Genomic DNA, 18,345 nt, shown 5'->3' with positions numbered 1-18,345 from the left:
ATTTGGAGGGTTGGGATGAACACATGGATGAATGAAGGAAAGAAATAATGAAGTCTAGATAGGTGTCAGTTCTGAAGCTTCTAGTCGTTGTTTTTCTCATATGCTTTATCAGCATATGCCTGAATCTGTGTGCACAGGTCCAATTTCAAAGTGGAAAGACAACTTAAATTCTCTCCAGGAACCTTTACTAATTAAGCCAAATATCTTGTCTATGAATGAAATATTTATTTTAAAAAGTGGCTTTACTTCTCTCTATCTATAGATAAATATAGTCTCTATATATAGTCTATATATATTTATGTATAGATAGAGAGAGAGACTTGCTTTTTTAGCATCAATTTTTTTGTTTTCACATTCTTTTTTTTTTTTTTTTTTTTTAAAGAGACAGTGTCTCATCTGTAGCCCAGGCTGGAGTGCAGTGATGCTATCACGGCTCACTGCAGCCTCCACTTTCCAGGCTCAAGCAATCCTCCCACCTCAGCCTCCCAAGTAGCTGGGATCAGAGGCACATACCACTATGCTGCGTGGCCCAGGCTGGTCTCAAACTCCTGGGCTCAAGTGATCCTTCTGCCTTGGCTTCCCAAAATGCTGAGATTATAGGCACAGCATATTTTCACTTTATATTTTTGTCTACTTGCATTTAAAACCCCTATCACATCCTCTTTGAGGCATTATTATACAAGTTTTAAAATAAAAACGAAGTAACAGCTTCACTTTTTGGCTTTTTTTTATGCTTTTTGCTTGTTTCAACATAGTATAGACTCAATTCTGATATTCATTATTTTTCCAACTTATGAATATTCTACAGCCACATTAACTGCTCGCTGGTTGATGAAGAGTGTTCATTTGTTATAAATAATTGCACAGGGACTTCCTTTGTTATAAATAATTGCACAAATAAAGTTAGACATATTTGTCAACCTTATCAAAAAGTCAACATCATAACCACAAATTAAAATGTTATTTTGAAGCAGGTATTTAGGGAGTAAATACTTTCTTATTTGTCTTCCAACTAATCACTTTCTAAAGAATCTTTATAAGAGATAGTTTGCACCACATTGTTTTTAAGGAATGCATTTTACTTTTTGTCAAAAATATGTTGTTTGTTTTTAACCTAAGTGTATACAGACAGTATTTTGACACCCATGATCTGGAATTAATTTAGTGCTCACCTGTGTTTATTTTCTTCTCAAAAGAAGTCTGTACATTAATTAATTTATCAGTCAATGGCACTTTCCAGTTGCTATTAATTTCAGTATAAACAAATATTTCCTAGAGCATTAAATAAATTAATCAATGCGGCTTCCATCAAACATGTTGAAATGTATTCCCATAATCTCAAGTGGCTTATATGTGATTATATTTATCATTTCAATTTAGTTCCACAAATACTGTGGCACATTAAAGAGAGACAGTAATAAACTACAGTTCATCCAAGGAAGGGTTCACAGGAATGGTGAGAACTATTCATTTTTTAGTGTCTGAAAACCCTAGATCTTCTCAATATATAAATTTATGTTAAGCTATTTTGCTTTCATTATAGAAATGTATAGATTTCTATAAGTAAATATAAGATTTTGCATATATATATATTTCAACTTACTAGTTTAGGATAAGTTCATGTTCCATACTTATAATTTTAATCACAAATCCACTATATTATTTATTCCTAGCAACTGAAAAAAGTGATAGACTTTACTTTTCCTCTGCCCAAATTGTTTGAAAATAAAAGAGAAAGATTATGACAGGGACAGTTACATAGAAGGTGCCACAGAAGACCCTCTCACGTTTTGCGTCACTGACTCTTAACCTTGGAAAAAGCTTACCTTCCTTAAATGTTTCCTCCAAGAAACAATAAAATGTAACTTAGCTATTTTCTAAAGTGACTCTCCCAGTGAGATCTATAATACTATGTTGTCAAAAACAATTTTTTTTCGAAACATCCTTGTCAGTAGATCCAGATTCATTTTCTCCTACTTTGGTAGGAAGCAACATTTCTTCAAGGATAACGGTAATCATTCAGGTGTCCTGTTCTTTTTTCTTGATGTCTTAGTAAAATGAACAGATTGTCGCCTTGTTTAGTCTTATTTGGAAACCTTCCAGTTTTTACTTATAGCTGACATTTTGTTTTACTCATTTAAGGAGTAAACAATTTGTTGATTTGTTTTTTGTTTTATGGTTACCTAAACTCAAATATGAATTTATTTCAATATTTTCATTTTTCAGAATATTTTTCTCAGCACTTGGGCGAGTATGAGAATGTACTAGCAGCACTTGAAGACCTGAATCTTTCCATCCTGAAGGCAATGGGCAAAACAAAGAAAGTAAGAAAATGTTAATGTTTATTTTCTATAAAAATATCTTATTTGAAAAAGAATTTTCTTGAAAATCATACCTATTTTCAAGTATAGATTCTTTATTATCACTGATAGTTTATTTTTCTTCATATTAAATGAGCTATGTTATTCATTTGCAACATAATTATAAACACTATATGCCAAAGACTGTGCTTTGTGTTGAAGATACCAAGATACAAAGAGCTGTTAGAATAGCTGTCAGCCTGGTGGTGATACAAATGTGTAAACTAAGTAATATGTTTTGAATCTTGTCCCTCTCCAAATCCCGTATTAAATTGTAATCCCCAATGTTGGAGGTGGGGCCTGGTGGGAGGTGATTGGCTCATGGATCACCATTCCCCCAGTGCTGTTCTCCTGATGCTGAATGAGTGAGTTATCATGCGATCTGGTTGTTTAAAAGTGTGTGGCGCCTCCTCGCCCCTCTCCTTCATCTTCTGGCCTTGTGACATGCCTTGCTTCTCCTTTACCTTCCACCATGATTGAAAGCTCCCTGAGGCCTCCCCAGAAGCAGAAATCGCTATGCTTCCTGTACAGCTTGCAGAACTGTGAGCCAATTAAACCTCCTTTCTTTATAAATTACCCAGCCTCACATATTTCTTTATAGCAATGAGGGAACTGACTAATGCACTAAGCATTACAGTATAGCTCAATGAGAAGCACAAGACATCTAATTCATTCTGGAGGTGAGACGACACCTAAACACTTATAGATAAAGGAAGTTGGTAGAGCTGGACAAAGGAGACCTAAATACAGGGAACAGCACATGCAGAGGCTCTGAGTCAAGAGGGTCACAGGACACTCTAGGAAATGAAGCTGGACAATAAGGATAAAGTACCGAAGAGTGGCATGATGTGAGATGAAACTGGAGTGCTAGGGAGGTCCCACATCTTTCATGATGTCAGCAAAGCTAAGGATTTAGGCCTGTATCCTAAGTGCAAGTAAATCAGCAAATATTTAAAGCAGAAGTAAAAATAACTCATTCAGTCTTTCAAAAAGACCATACAAGAATTAACTTGGAACTGGGGTGGATAATATAGAGGAATAGGATCAGAAAGATGAGTGAGTAGTTTAGTTCATTAGTCCGGGTAAGAAATGTTGATATTTGGAAAACAATGAAGACTCAACTGAATTTTGGAAAATAAAGTTCAGAAAGTGCCCTAAAACTTCCAGGAAAACAGAAAATGTAAGAAAATTGGAGCACCAGGCTAGTGTATCCTATATCCAAATAACAAATTCCAAAAAGAGAGAGAGAGAGAGAGAGAAAAAAGGAAAACAGGTAAAAAGTGGAATCAGAATACATTTTCTTTAGAACTCTTCAGGAATATTTGGAAAATTGTATAATAACTTTATCCCTTGGAAACTTCTCTCCAGAAATGGCCATTAAAAAATTCTCTGCTTTGTGTGTCTAGCTTCTTCTCGTTCTTCAAGTCTCATCTTAAATACCATGGCCTCAGAAAGGTCTTCTCTGACCACTTTCATCTGAAAAAAAGAAAAGGTCATCTCTATTAGAGTAGCTCATCTGTTCCTTGCTGGCAATTTATCATAATCAGTGAGTAACTGTGCAATGTTTTTGTTGTTTTGTATTTGTTGTCTGTAAAGAGACAGAAGGGCAGCGACTGCTTTTTGGTTTTGGGGGGTTTTTGTTTTGTTTTTAGGCTCACCGTGTTTACTCTGAACCTAGCACAGGACCTGACAATTAAAATCATACTCAAAAAGTTTATTGATGGATTAAATTAATTGATTGGTTAAATTAATACACATATAACTCCAAAAGCTAAATACTTTTGCCCCTAAAAGAAAAATTGCTCCTAAGTTAATTTAACAAGCTTCTAGATTTCTCTAATAGGAAGAAAAAAACAAGTTATATAATCTTCCTTATTTCCTCAGAAATATGCACTAAAATCATGTTGTTTTCCTTGTATTAAGACAATGAGGTTTTGTGGGATTTAAATTGAGGTCAACCTGTTGTTTTGGTTTCTTAAGTTACAAAATCTTTTTCTTGGCACTGACCCTTAAAAATGCCTGTGATTCATATTATCATACTGTTTAATCAAGAAAAACATATGTCTCTGATTTAAATTAAAAAGGGAAAAAAAAAAGAAATATTCAAAATTAAAATTAGAAAAAGCCCCTTTGTGTAATAGCTCAAAGATGAATAAAATGCAGGAGTTTTGATGTTTCTCAAGCCACTGTTGAATAAACATCTTCTCCACACTGTCTAGCACATGGACCCTTCGGAATGAGAAATCTAGCATTTTTCTCTATATTTCTACCCAGATAAAAGTCCTGTCTTTGTAGGAAGATCTGATTGTTCTAGGCTTTTATGAAAAATGAAATACAAGCCTTTTGTGATCTATCTTGACAGGCAGTACCTCTGTTTGCAGTGTCAGAGAATGGATAAAATGGGATTTAGCTGTCTACCTTAAACTCCGGATGACTCAGGACAGATACAATCTGTCATTATTTTCCCTCCTCCTCCTTCTCCCTTAACCCCAGCCTTTTGTCAGATCCTCAAGGGCTACATGGATTATTTTACTTTGCTTGTTATTCTGGAACAAAACACCGTAGGTCAAATTCCAAATGGCTATTTGAAAGTCCCAAAAGTAACTAAAACCAGAATCCTCTGTCTGACTTTGGAATGTTTCACACACAAAAAAAAATAGCTTTGTCCATTAGTTTTTCTTCTTTCTACAGGGTAGAGGTGATAAGTTAACTTGCAGCATTAGTATGCGAAGTGCTTGTGATCTCAAAGCAAATATAGAATTCTGATGCTACAGCTGAATTCATCATGTGCTATGTTATATAAACACAAATGGGATTCCCTGTTTATTAGTAGGGCTTAAAAGGAGATTATCACAAGCTAAAGTGAAGAATGGCATTTTCAAAATAATTATTTAGGGTTTGTTAGTTACCTTACTGAGTGCAGCCGTGAAATTTTCCAAAACTAAAATGTGTATGTATTTTTTCTTCTGACAGTTATTTTTCAAACAAACACACCCTGTAGTACATTCTCTGTCTTACTATCCTACATCTGTCTTCAGGATCTATGTTGATTCTCTCTTTAGTATCTACAGATCACTTTATCTTAATCTTTTCATCTCTCCTCTCTCTCTAATTTTTTTGTGTGTTCAGTGTCTGGGCCTCCCAGGGCTCCATATTCCTTTCACTAAAGATCACAATCATTTTATTCGAGTCTTACTATGAAAAAGATGAAATAGCAATAGGACACAGAATTTCTATTTGGGACAAACATCATTACCATAATTTTATGTAGGACTTATTATTAAAATTTTCCCTTGTTTCAGGCAAAATATCCAAGCTGAAATGATACCATATGTGGCGTAGTAAAATACCCTTGTAGGCTTACAGAAGGCAAGCATTTTAATTATTCATTATAGTTTCATTGCAATCCTTTAAGTATTCAATCCTTAAGTATTTAAAAATAAAATGAAGAAATTATTCTTGGACGTCAGAGCAACCACACACAAAAAAGTACTTTTTAAACCGTTTATTTGACATCTTCTTTTTTCCTTGAAATTATCTGTCAAAATGAGTATGTTTAGGGAAGAGGAAGTAGAGACTAGGAGGATGGAAAATAGGAGAGAAGTGTCTTGAGGTTGCAAGTTTGGTTCAATAGGAGAGAAGCCCTGAGTCAGGTTCAAACCTTGGACTCCTCCATGCAGCCCTGGCCAGACTTCTGCCCAGCACCTAGCAAAGGGGAACTCAACACCTCTGGAAAGGTTGCTCAATGAAGTAAGGAGAAACATGTTCTCTCATAGCAGACCCTAGTTATCCTGAAGGACTCTACAGTACCTACTTCCTGGACAGGAAAACCTCCACCTCTCACTGGGTAAGGAGGAGATAGAACTGAGATGAGAGCCCTAACCCTTCTAATTCATGTGAGCATGACTTTGGGTATAATTTAAAGGTGATACAAAACCACTGTGAGGTTATTGATAGAGTTCACACAGTGGTGTAGGTGATTAATTCAGGCAAAGATCATCAACAAAGTAGTGGCTAAGGTGGATATGCTAGGAGGATGGAGGACAGAGTGCATAGTAATGTCTGGGCAGGCTCAAGACTTGGATTGGTACCTACCTGGCAACCACATCACTGGTTCTTTCTAGCCATTGCTGCAACCCCATCAGACTCTTGGTGACTGATCTGACTTTGTTGAGCCAAGTTGCCAAACAATACCTAATGACTCTTCTTTCCTGCCAGTCTAGGGCTTCCGTGGCTATGACCAAAAAGAGGATGAGGAATAACTGTCAATGCCAACTAGCGTTCATATAGCACCTTGGAGTTTTCAGCATGCTTTAATATACAGTATTTCAGTTACTCTTCATCACATCCCAGTAAGGAATTTTAGGCAAAAGGTAATATACCCATTTCAAAAATGAGGAAACTGAGTCACAATGTGGCTAGTTGATTTATTGATATCCTAAAGATAATGAAATTTAAACCAAGTGATTCTCATTTAAATTTTTTTTATCTAAGGTTTATGTGGTTCCATATTAACATGCTATAAACATGCAGCTGTAAGTTCTATCATGACACAAAACATTTCTGATATTAGGTGCCTTTGGTCTTTGAAACAATCAAAGTCTTTAGAGTTCAGCTGTGTCTCAGCAAAGACATAAAGATTTTTAGCTTCTCTGTTAGAAATATTTTCAGTTTTGTTTTTGACAAACGAATAAGTAGGTATCCAGAATTCAGTGTAATATGTGAGGAATATATGAAAGAAATTATAGACAGAAGCAGATGTTAATTAAATGCTGAAATCATAATCAAATCCTGAAATCAAAAGATGAAGGTGTATAAGCAAAGTTCTAGGCAAGGAAGTTCATATTTTTTATTATAGTTTGTTGTCATTAGAGAAATGAACTTTAATTAGAAAGTAAGAGAAGTTATGTGCCCATGTCAAACAATGGATATTTAGCTTTTTACTTACTAGAATGAAATATATCCAAAGGAAAGGCTACGTACTTGAGAGAAGTAAGCAAAAATATTGGTCTTCTGGGCTCTGAATGAATTTATAAAGGATCCGAAAGCATTCCAATAGGAGTCCTATTGATTTTTTTTTTTTAAATAGGTAACTGTATTACTTCTCGATTGACTCTTAAAATGCCATGTTTAGTATTTGCTAAATACTTATAATGTACTCAGTTTTGTGTCAGAACTCACTATTCTGTTCCTGTGGTAAACTGTTTTTTCTGGTATTAAGTATTATTAACACACTATCTTAATTCGTGTATACTTAGATATATTTGAAAATGTAAAAGTGCAGGTCTTCTCTGATTGTTCTTCCCTCTGTCTCTCTTTTTTTTTTTTTTTTTTTGGTGGAGACAGGGTTTCACTATGTTGCCCAGGCTGGTTTCAAACTCCTGAGCTCAGGTAATCCATCCACTTCACCTTTCCAAAGTGCTGGGATTATAGGCAAGAGCCACTGCACCTGGCCTGACTCTTCTTCTTTAGCAGAGTTTTGCCCTTAGTTTGCCATGTTTGCATAAGTTTTATAATTGTTTTTTCAATTCTGGGAAAAACTTTTATTGGAATTTTCATTAAATTTATAAAGTAATTTTGAGAGAATTGTCATCTTGGTAATATTTTCCCTTCCCATGCAGGTACAAATATATTTTTTCATTTATTCAAGCTTCTTTTTATGTCTCATTAAATATTTTTATGATACCTCATATAGGTTCAAAACATTTCTTGTTAAATCTGTTCAAATATATTTTATATTTTTGTTGTTTTATAAATGGCCACCCTCTCTAACTTCCTAACTTAATGTTGGTGGTATATTGGAAAATGATTAATTTTTGTATACACATTTGGTAACTAGATTAGCTACCATCTTGAGTAGCTGTTCTGTCCATGGCATGCCATTTATCATCCTTTACTGATATTACACCTTGAACATCGAGAGCCTCTGTCACTGTAAGAAACAACCCACCTAATCTCTCTTTTAGGGAAGCTGACCGATCTGTATATAGTCTTTAATGCCCTGACTATCTTCTCCCACTTTTTTGATCTGAACTTTGAAGCTATACTTTACACCTATTGTTGTTATATAAGATTTCAAATTCTACTTCATTACCACAAGGCAGTAATAAACTATGACTTACACTTTAGAATCTTGTGTCTTAAAGGGACAAGATCATTCTCTACAAAACCAAACATAGTTTTAAAAAGCTTGAGTAGCAAAATTCTATAAATACAAACATGTGAAACATTAGCTGATTCTTACATATTTTTAACAGAAAAGACACAAACAATAAAAGTAAGTAAATAATATATTTAATTAATTGGCAGCACATTAATATAGGCCAGAAATAAACTTGATGTTCAGAAAAGGGAAAGGTCAGTGCTCACTGAGTAATCAGATAAAACATCAGGGAGAAGGTGAGACTCAAATGAGCCTCAAAGAATGGGAGATTTTAATAAAGGAAAAAGAGAATAGAAGAGCCTGCAGATAATGATCTTACTTTGACTTTTTAAGGAGGCAGCTATGAAGCCTAGTTTCATCAGAGGCCCTCTTTCATGTCCAGAGGGGCTGTGGTTTACACCTTATTTACAGTTTCTTGAATGAATGTATAAATAACAAACTGCGATCTTGCAAATAATCTTGTATCAAGGGGACTTAAAAAAAAAAAAACTTAACAGATTGCTAGAGCTGTGGCAGGTAGAGGCCCCAGGTCAACTGCTGGTGTACGGTGTACCCCAAAGCCACAGAAGTCCCTATTAATAATCATTTTTTTCATGATCGCTTTCTATTTTCAGGCAGTCCTACCATTCCTTCCTCCCCATCCCAACCAGAAATAAGATACAGTGATAAATTATTTTTATTTTATTTCATGCACCTATAATTTCAAATAGCCATTTTTTTCCTTTGTAGGGATTTTCTTTTATTTATCTTACTTAGATTGCTAGCGGGAACATTTATATTCCTAATAGAAAGTGGGAGTTAATTTTCTGCCTAATGAAAGGACGAATACAAAGTATACTGTTCTATTTAAAAAGAAAAGCTGGTTTATTTTGCCCAAAAATATAGTTCCGAACTACAGTTGCCTGAGTGAATATACAGCCCTATTTCTGAAGAAATGAACTTTGAAATTCCAAAAGCTAGATAAGGGAGAGAAGTTAATGCAGACATTCATGGGGGATAAACAGCACAGCATGTGATTCCTTCTGTCACGAGAATTAAATTTGATATGACTCATTTCTTTTGCCTGAAGTGGAAAAGTGCAGAGGGAGAGATTAAAAATTGGTCTGTCTTGTGTTTCTCAGATCTGATGGGCATCAGTTATTATCATGTTGAAGTTGTTCTTTCCCATTTTTATTCACAAAGAGGAAATACTAAATATTGCAAACCAGAAATACTAAATGTTATTTGAGAATTAATTAGTTTTGGCAAAGTCCTTATTTTCAAAATAATACATCCAAAAGAATATACTTTCAAAAAGAAAATGAATATATGCAAAATAATATATTATAGATGCTTCCCCTTGGCTGCAGGACAAAAGAGCTCCGGGCCACATGGTATTGTGTGACATCCCTTTGGAATGATTCATCCTGTGACCTGTCAGTTGTGTAATAACACATGGAATGTAGCCCTAACAGCCGTGCAAGGTTATTGAATTGACTGAGATCTCTGGGAAACTTTCCCACAATTTCTTTGGGTTTCAGTTTGAATTTCTGTTATGGATCATACTCACTTTTTAGGACTACCAATTATACCACAAGCAGCCTAGTTTCTGACAGTATGGGAAGGAGATGTTTTCATCAATTGTACATCTGGGTTTCAGAATACTGGCTGTGTGTTATTACTCTGTAAGACCAAATGTCTATCTGGGAGACCACTTAGCTTTATTTTATGAGCCAAAATAATAATAATAATAATGTAATAACATAGCTAACATCTGTGGAGCTATTACCAGTTTCCAGGTACAATGCTAAGTACTTTTATTTTAGAAATGTATTTTATCCTTATCTTCTTTGGGTAGATTCGGTGATTATTGCTGTAAGTGTAATAGGAAACGAAGACAAAAAAAGGTCAGCTAACTCCCTCATGGTCACAGCTGACACATGGATAGCGATCTTAAGTTGATCCCTATGAATTGCTTTCTAGTCCTCCTTGGCATGAAGCTATTAGAGTTTCTAGTCAATTTCTTGAGAAGATGACAAAAATTATGGCTGCGAAGACAGAAAATATATTGAAGGATTTGTTAGTTGTAATTGTTATCTACTGCTGAAGTTTCTGAGGGTCAGGAATCCAAGCATGGCTTAAGTGGGTGATTCCTATTCAGAGATTATCTTGAGATTGTAGTCATTTTAAGGTCCTTGAGGAATTGCTTTCAAGCTCACTCACATGGCTGCTGACACATTCCAAGGAAATAGAGTCAGTTATGTGGCTTCTATTTGTCACCACATGGACCTCTCCACAGGGATGCTCCTATGACATAGTAGCTGGCTTTCTCTAGAGAAGTGATTGTAAAGAGAGAGAGGCCCGGTATGGTGACTCATGCCTGTAATCCCAGCACTTTGGGAGGCCGAAGCGGGTGGATCACTTCTGCCATATTCTATTCACTAGAAGCAAATCATTAAGTCCAGCCCACATTCAATGGGAGGGGAATTAAACTCCACTTGTGTGCATATATCTTTAAAACTACCATAGTAGTCAACTATTAACTTTGTGTGTGTAAGTGTGTGTGTGTGTATGTGTGCTGGAGTGGTGGAAGAAAATCTTTATCTGTTTTTTTCCTCCATTTATATCTACCCCATTAAAAGAAATCAAACTGATTTTTGAAACTCTGACATACATCCCTTATATTAGCTGAATGCTTCTAATATGGTTTGGCTGTGCCCTCACCCAAAATCTCCCCTTGAATTGTAATCCCTACAATCCCCATAATCCCCATGTGTCAAGGATGGGACCAGGTGGAGGGAATGGGATCATAGGGGCTGTTTCCCCCATGCTGCCATCGTGACAGTGAATGTGCCTCACAAGATCTGATGGTTTTATAAGCATCTGGCATTTCCCCTGCTTGCATTCCATCCTGCCACCCTGTGAAGAAGGTGCCTGATTGTCCCTTGCCTTCTGTCACAATTGTAAGTTTCCTGAGGCCTCCCCAGCAATGTGGAACTGTGAGTCAATTAAATCTCTTTTCTTTATAAATGACGTAATCTTGGGTATTTCTTCATAGCAGTGTGAGAACAGACTAATACAGTAAAAATTCTGAAAGAGAATGAGAATCAATTATGTTTTATCTTTAGAACTAAGCCACACATACAAATGTGTATATAATGAATATATATCAATAAAGCCCAAACATATATAACAAGATGAAAAATACATTTGCCTGAGTTTGAGTTAATATTAAATATGGTCACTCTAAAACAAGTTTTTAAAGAAGTATTTTAAAACTATCAGCTTTCAAAGAGGGTTCCAGATTTTAATGTCTGAAAATCCATGTCCCCGAAAAACAACTCAGTTTATTCACTGGTTCAGCAGAAATTCCATTCTAGGAAATGGAAAGGAATCTAAGTTTTGCAACACAATACCCTCAAGAGTCTCACCATAAAGCAAAATGGGTAATTTAGGACTATCTGCCATCCAAAACTTTAAATAGATTTCATAAGAAAGGTTTAAACAACATGTGGTAAGACTAGAAAATAGGAAAGCATCACTTTGTCCAGTAAATCTGGAAAGTTAGCATGGAGTAAACAGTATTGAAGATAAACTTCAAAGAGTGAAAGGTTTATGGCCAAAGATTGCTGGCAAATAGTGAGAATGAAAGTCACTTCAAGGAAAAGGAGTAATAGAAACAAAAGTGTGAGAAACAGAATGCATTTTCATAGTAATTTGGGGAATACAGAGTGTTTGAAGCCTTAAGTAATTTTGGACACTGTGAGTGTCCAGACTGACAGGCAAATTGGCTGAGAAATTTAGCATTTAATCATTAAGTAGCAGAGGTGTATTGGAAGTTTTTGAATAATGGAAATAAAGTTGGTCACATGAGGCTCAGTTAGGAAAGCTTTACTTCTCTCATATCTACTTATTTGCTTCCCAGCTGTCACCTCTAAAATGAGGGTAATGTTTACTTGTAATACTGATCTTGATTGTTTGAAAGAAAAGCTATTCTACATATTATGCTATTTTGTGTATATTTATATGTATGTTATCCTAGGTATTTCTATGAATTCTAGAGGGTTTTTCACAATTTTCAACAAATATTACCTATTCCCACATAGAAAAAAATGTAATAGAACTAAGAATTTTTCTCCTTTTATAAAATCTTGATCTGATTCTTTTTTTGGTTGTTGACAGTCACAGAAGGAATTAAGAAACACAAAGTTAAGGTTGTTAGTACTGAATGCTTTCCCATTCAAGAATTTTTTTTCATTATTTTTATTTTTTAGATAGGCTTTCACTCCTGCTGCTCAGGTTGGAGTGCAGTGGTGGGATCTCAGCTCATTGCAACCTCCACTTCCCAGGTTCAAGCAATTCTCCTGCCTCAGCCTTCCAAGTAGCTGGGACCACAGGAGCACACCACTGTGCCTGACTAATTTTTGTATTTTTAGTAGAGATGGGGTTTCACCATATTGTCCAGGCTGGTCTCGAACTCCTGGGCTCAAGCTGCCTTGGCCTCCCACATTGCTAGGATTATAGGCATGAGCCACCACACCCAGCCTCAAGTATACTTTTATACTTGATAAACTTTTTTGTTTATCCAAACATAGCAGATAAAGGCCAAGAATTTTTGGTTTATAACAACAGGCAAAATGGCAATTATGCAAAATGTTCAGAAAATATTTGAAGGATTTTTCTTGGTTTTCTCAGGAACATCAGAAGACATAGCTTATCACTCTCTTCCTTACATGGTCATGTAGTTTTTCTATATTACTTTGAATATTGGCATTTCAATGAAATAAAATTGAAGTGGGTGAGGAGTTAACTCATAGGTTTTTTTCTCTATTGTAGGAGAAAAATGTGCTTGATTTTCTTCATCATTCAGTCAAATATGAGCATTAATAGCTATATAACTATAATAAACATTGATAGCATCATAATTTCCATTTTCATAAAGAACATTGGCTCACTAATATCACATCTATCAAATTTTCTTTGTAACATATACAATATTCAAAATGATATTTTAACAGTAAAGAAATATTTCAGGCTGGGTGTGGTGGCTCACGCCTGTAATTCCAGCATTTTGGGAGGTTGAGGTGGGTGGATCACGAGGTCAGGAGATCGAGGCCTGGCTAACACAGTGAAACCCCGTCTCTACTAAAAAAAAAAAAAAAAAAAAAAAAGAAAAGAAAAGAAATATTTTAAATGAAAAAGAAATGACCTATATGATTATTAACCCCCCCTCAAAAGGCAATTGTCATATTTGTACCCCCTTTAGATCTTTGTTGCCTCATGCTCTTTGCTTTATCCTCTATGATCAAGTCAGTCACCTATTCTTAATGATTTTGTCCTTAATGTTGCTCACGTCCATCTTCTTCCCTCACAACCCACTGTCTGGGCCACATGAGGCAGAGTCTCCTTGACTCGCACAGGGATTCCTTGTCACAGTCACTGAAGTCATTATTTTTCATCCCGTGTTGTCTACAGACCATTCTTCATCCTGCAAGATGAGACATCTTTCCAAAAATTAAGACTTTCCCTCACCTCCTTAAAACTTTACATTGGCTCCTCATTGACCTCAGAAAAAGTCTAGACTCTTTGCCCAGAGCACACAGGTCCACCCAAATTTGAGCCTTCTCTGCTTATCTGGTACCCTACCCATCTCTCTAGTTCCACCTCTTGCCAGTCCCTACCAGATGATTTTCTCTCCATCTATACTCAGCCATTTGCACTTCTCTGAGTTCCTCACCATCTCTGTCTCCCAACTGGATCTTGCCATATAGTGGTCTTTCCTTGTGGATGACATCTCTCTGCCCTCCCTAGGTCCTTCCTCAGGGCTCCTCCAGTTAGCTACTTGCTCTTCATCTGTCTGGTCCTCTAATATTCCTGGTGATACTACAGGACTTAGATTAACTGTCACTTCCCCTAGGAAGCCTTTCTTGATCCTCCTAGTGGGGTGTTGGTAGGGGTAGAGGGGAGATTATGTGTTTTCAAACCACCTCTTACACATCCCCATGGTAGCTCCTTTTACTTTTTACTTGTCTGTCACCCCAACTGTCTTGAAGTGTCTTCTCTCTCGCTGTATCACCGACAACTACTAGTTAAAGCACTCAGTAAATTTTTAAAAATATACATTGTCTCCCAGGGGAGCTGGAGATGTGTTGAAGATCACTGATGATCATGAATCAATTGCCTGGAAAGGAAGAGGGACTTGGCGACCACAATCCAATTCTGAACAGATGGACAGCCCAGATGGGTGTCCATTCCAAGGGACTAGGGAGAATGTGAAAAGGGAGCAGATTTACAGAATACCCATCCCCAGACTGTTTCTAAAATTTGGAATGATTGATTGTCCAGAGCAACACAATACTCTTTCTGAACTCACCAACTCATGGGGTGAAAGCTGTCTATCTCCATCCTGCCTGAATTCCAGTAGTGCAGGAGGCAATCAGGGCCCCCTGCGATGGGCCAGATGGATTTTATGGCGAGCTGGGGAGGTCTGGGGAAAAGAAAGGGATTAGCAGTTTTAATCATAGTGGTCATACAGTTTTGTATTTTGTAAAGAATGCTATTTAAAAAAAAATTATAGGTCAGCATCAACTTTTGTCATGGTTGGATTTTTTCTTCGGTTCATTATGTTGAACTTGCCTTTTAGGTGATTTTGCCTATGACACATCTTTAGTTCATGATCTGCTCTGACATTTTGAGAGCTGTAACCAAGATTATAATGTGGCAGGACATGATAGGCATAGGTGAGTAATATTTTTAGAATTTCTTAGAAACAGAAGCTGATTTTCATGCTGATAACCTAAAAAGCAAGGAGGAGAAATAGACACATATAGCATAAATACCATATAAAGTGGACCAATAACATATTTACTTATATATTTGTAATAGTTCCAGACACATTTTTTCTCACATAAATATTTTTAATAATGGTTATGCTAAACAGAGCCCAATTCTTCCTTAATATATAAGGAAATACATGATATTAGAAGAATAAAACTATTTTTATTTCCTTGTTAATTCTGCCTTTGAGTTCTGCATAGGTCATTTATATACATTAAAATATGGAAAACTACCTCTCAGCCCCCCAAACTATACAAATCAAAATATGTGGGATAAATGAGAGATGTCTCCGGAAACAACAATTTCATACTTAGGAAAAACTTGATTTGATTCCTAGCTCTACTATTTGCTAGCAAATGCCCACGTTAATCTTTTTGCCTTCATTACTTTCATTTTCAGATGTTGGGAGGATAAAATGATACAATGCTTGTAGGGGGTCTAGCACTGCAAGTAGACCATAATAAGCACAATATAGGCATAATAGTCATGGGACTAGTTATCTTTCTACTTCCAAGGTCATTCTCAAGTTTCATACTTTGTTATTGGAAACAATTGCTAAACATGTGGCTTGGTGCTTTATATGGATATGATGGATTCTTTCTTACAACAACAACCAAAATATTTTATTTCTATAAGGTAGAGGGGAGAATTCAACAGAGCAGCTAACTAATAATCTAAGTAAAAATTTGGAATGTTGACCCTTCAGGGAAAAATTTAAGTCAGAAGTTTACATCCTGGTTTTTTTTAGAAAAACAGATAGTAAGTGTAAGTGCTTCATGAGACTTCCCTTCATTTTAAGGATATACGTTTCAGCTGATCTATGAAAAACAAATCAATAGTTCAATGAAGTACAGGGGCTTGTTTCTGGGAGAACTTCAGTTCGGTGAATACATAGAGATGCATGTGTTTCCCTGAGTGATTGACTAAGCTGCTAAGTTGCTGCTTGTGGACACAGACACACATGATTGCATAGAGGCACAAATGCCTGTTAATAACAGAATTATCAAAACTAAACAGAAATTAATTCTTAAAAATATAAAGGAACAAGTGAAAGGGAAGCACAGCACCTAGTCAGCCATCTTCTTGTTAATATAATCAAAACAGATCATCTGCAGTGACAGAACATATACTCCTACAACACTCTTGGAAGTACAAAGGAGGTATGTGAGACCTAGCTACCAAAGCTATAAATAACTCCAGGAGCAGAACTCAGTGCCTCTGAATCCCAGAGAAAGAAAACAGAAAAAGTGGCCTCAACACTGAGGAAGCACAGAAATCTTTTGAAAAGCAAAAAAGAAACAAACCAAAGGCATGTATGTGCAGAGCAGGTGCTACCTCAATTCAGTTTAATAGACACAGAAAGCACCTACCGTGTTCAGAGTGTTGCCTTGTGCTAGTAACCAAAAGGAATATAATAGGAAACAAAAATTAGCCTTTGCTCTCCAATCAAATTATATAATAACAGCATGTTCTACTCTCTTGATCGTTTTGTTGCAGGTTTTTCAGCTGATAGAAAAAGTGATTATGTATTTGATAAAGAGAAATAGATTAGGAAATTCTGTGAAGCCCCCTTCCTTGCCCCATGAAGTTAAATGAAAATTAGTCAGATTTGTGGCCTCTTTTCAAACAGAGTGAGTGCTGAGTGGAATTGGCCTGTGGCCATAGGATAAGTATTCCATAGAGAAGTATTTTGTGCAATAGATCTGTGGCAGTAGCTGAAAGGGACTGTTTTCCTTCCTTTAATTCTAACTTTCTACTCCCTTTTATGTTTTCTCATGCAAATCAGAGGCACAATTAAAGCTCAATGAGCTGATGTCAGTAGGAAAATAATTCTTCCAAGTTACTCATTTTAGACCAAGTGTTATGCAAAGTCTGTATTTTATGCAGCCTAAGAGACATTCTGTAGATGAGTCTTAAGAATTCGTCTCGCAGCCATAATAGGTGTACTTATTCTTGTCAGGTGCTGTGTCATACCATGCATCCGTAAGTTGATGCAGAGGCTCTTAAAAACGGCACTTATTAAAACCTCCCTTAAGTATCCTCCACCTTATCCAGAGAAGCTTCTTCTTTTGGAAAATCAAGCAAAACAACTAAGCTAAGACATGTAAAAAAAAGTTTGAAAAGAAAGCTGTAAGGAAGTACAAGGGGAGGGAGGGGTTGTTAGAGATGAGTTCTAAATTTATTTTCAAAGAATATGTCAGTATGTTCAATTCTCTACCTTCTACTTTTAAACTTAACTTCCTCGTAAAGCAATCTTTTTCGATTACCTACTCCACCCTGACTCATACTGATTACCTACTCCACCCTGACTCATTCCGGTTACTTACTCCACTCTAACTGCTTCCAATCACCTGCTCCACCCTAACTCATTCCGATTACCGCTCCCTGCTCTGCCCTGACTCCCGCGAAAGCACTCACCCCTTCAGTCTCTTTAAATTAGCCAGTCAGAATTAGTTTAGCCTGTGCAGTCTGACCCTAGCCAATAGGGGAACGACACAGCAGCAGGGGCCACGTGCATCAGGGATAGGAACCCCTTTTCCCTTCTCCAAGTGTGCGCTCACCGTTGTTCCATCTGTAAGGGCACACCCTTCTTTATAGAAGTAACTTGCCTTGCTGAGAAAAATAAAATTAAAAAAAAAATTTTAAAAAGAACTTAGCAGGTGGAAAGCAACAATAAAAGTTTTCTACTTCAATTTCAAGCCAAATTATTGGCAACTCTTCCTCTTCTGTTTCCACATCCTTAAGAGGATCCTTGAGGGGCACAGATTTACTATAGGTCCACCACTTATCTGCAATCCCAAAATCCAAAAACTTCTGAAAATGGAACGTTTTGGTTTTGTTGTTGTTGTGGTTTGGTAAACTTAGCACCAAAATCCATTTTGTAGCAAAACCTATTTTAATATTAAGAATTTTGCTGCAAAACTACCAATATGGTCATTACAGGGTACTGCTCTAGACCCTACTATGGATATTGTATAATTACATGACATATGCTAGGTATTACCT

General features: G+C 36.3%; 1 protein-coding gene across 1 annotated transcript in view; it reads left to right on the top strand.

The window, feature by feature from the left end:
- The window catches only part of NECAB1 (N-terminal EF-hand calcium binding protein 1), a 170,464-nt gene that overhangs the window by 87,060 nt on the left and 65,059 nt on the right, over positions 1-18,345 (top strand). Inside the window, exon 5 of the mRNA XM_011937068.1 lies at positions 2,227-2,324. Within this exon, the coding sequence (XP_011792458.1) occupies positions 2,227-2,324 (98 nt within the window). The remainder of the gene's footprint in view (positions 1-2,226; positions 2,325-18,345) is intronic.

Source organism: Colobus angolensis, unplaced genomic scaffold (assembly GCF_000951035.1).
Source record: "Colobus angolensis palliatus isolate OR3802 unplaced genomic scaffold, Cang.pa_1.0 Scaffold16, whole genome shotgun sequence".
Classification (NCBI taxonomy): Eukaryota; Metazoa; Chordata; class Mammalia; order Primates; family Cercopithecidae; genus Colobus; species Colobus angolensis.
Note: the sequence above shows the minus strand (reverse complement) of the source record. Positions and strands in the feature narration are given on the sequence as shown.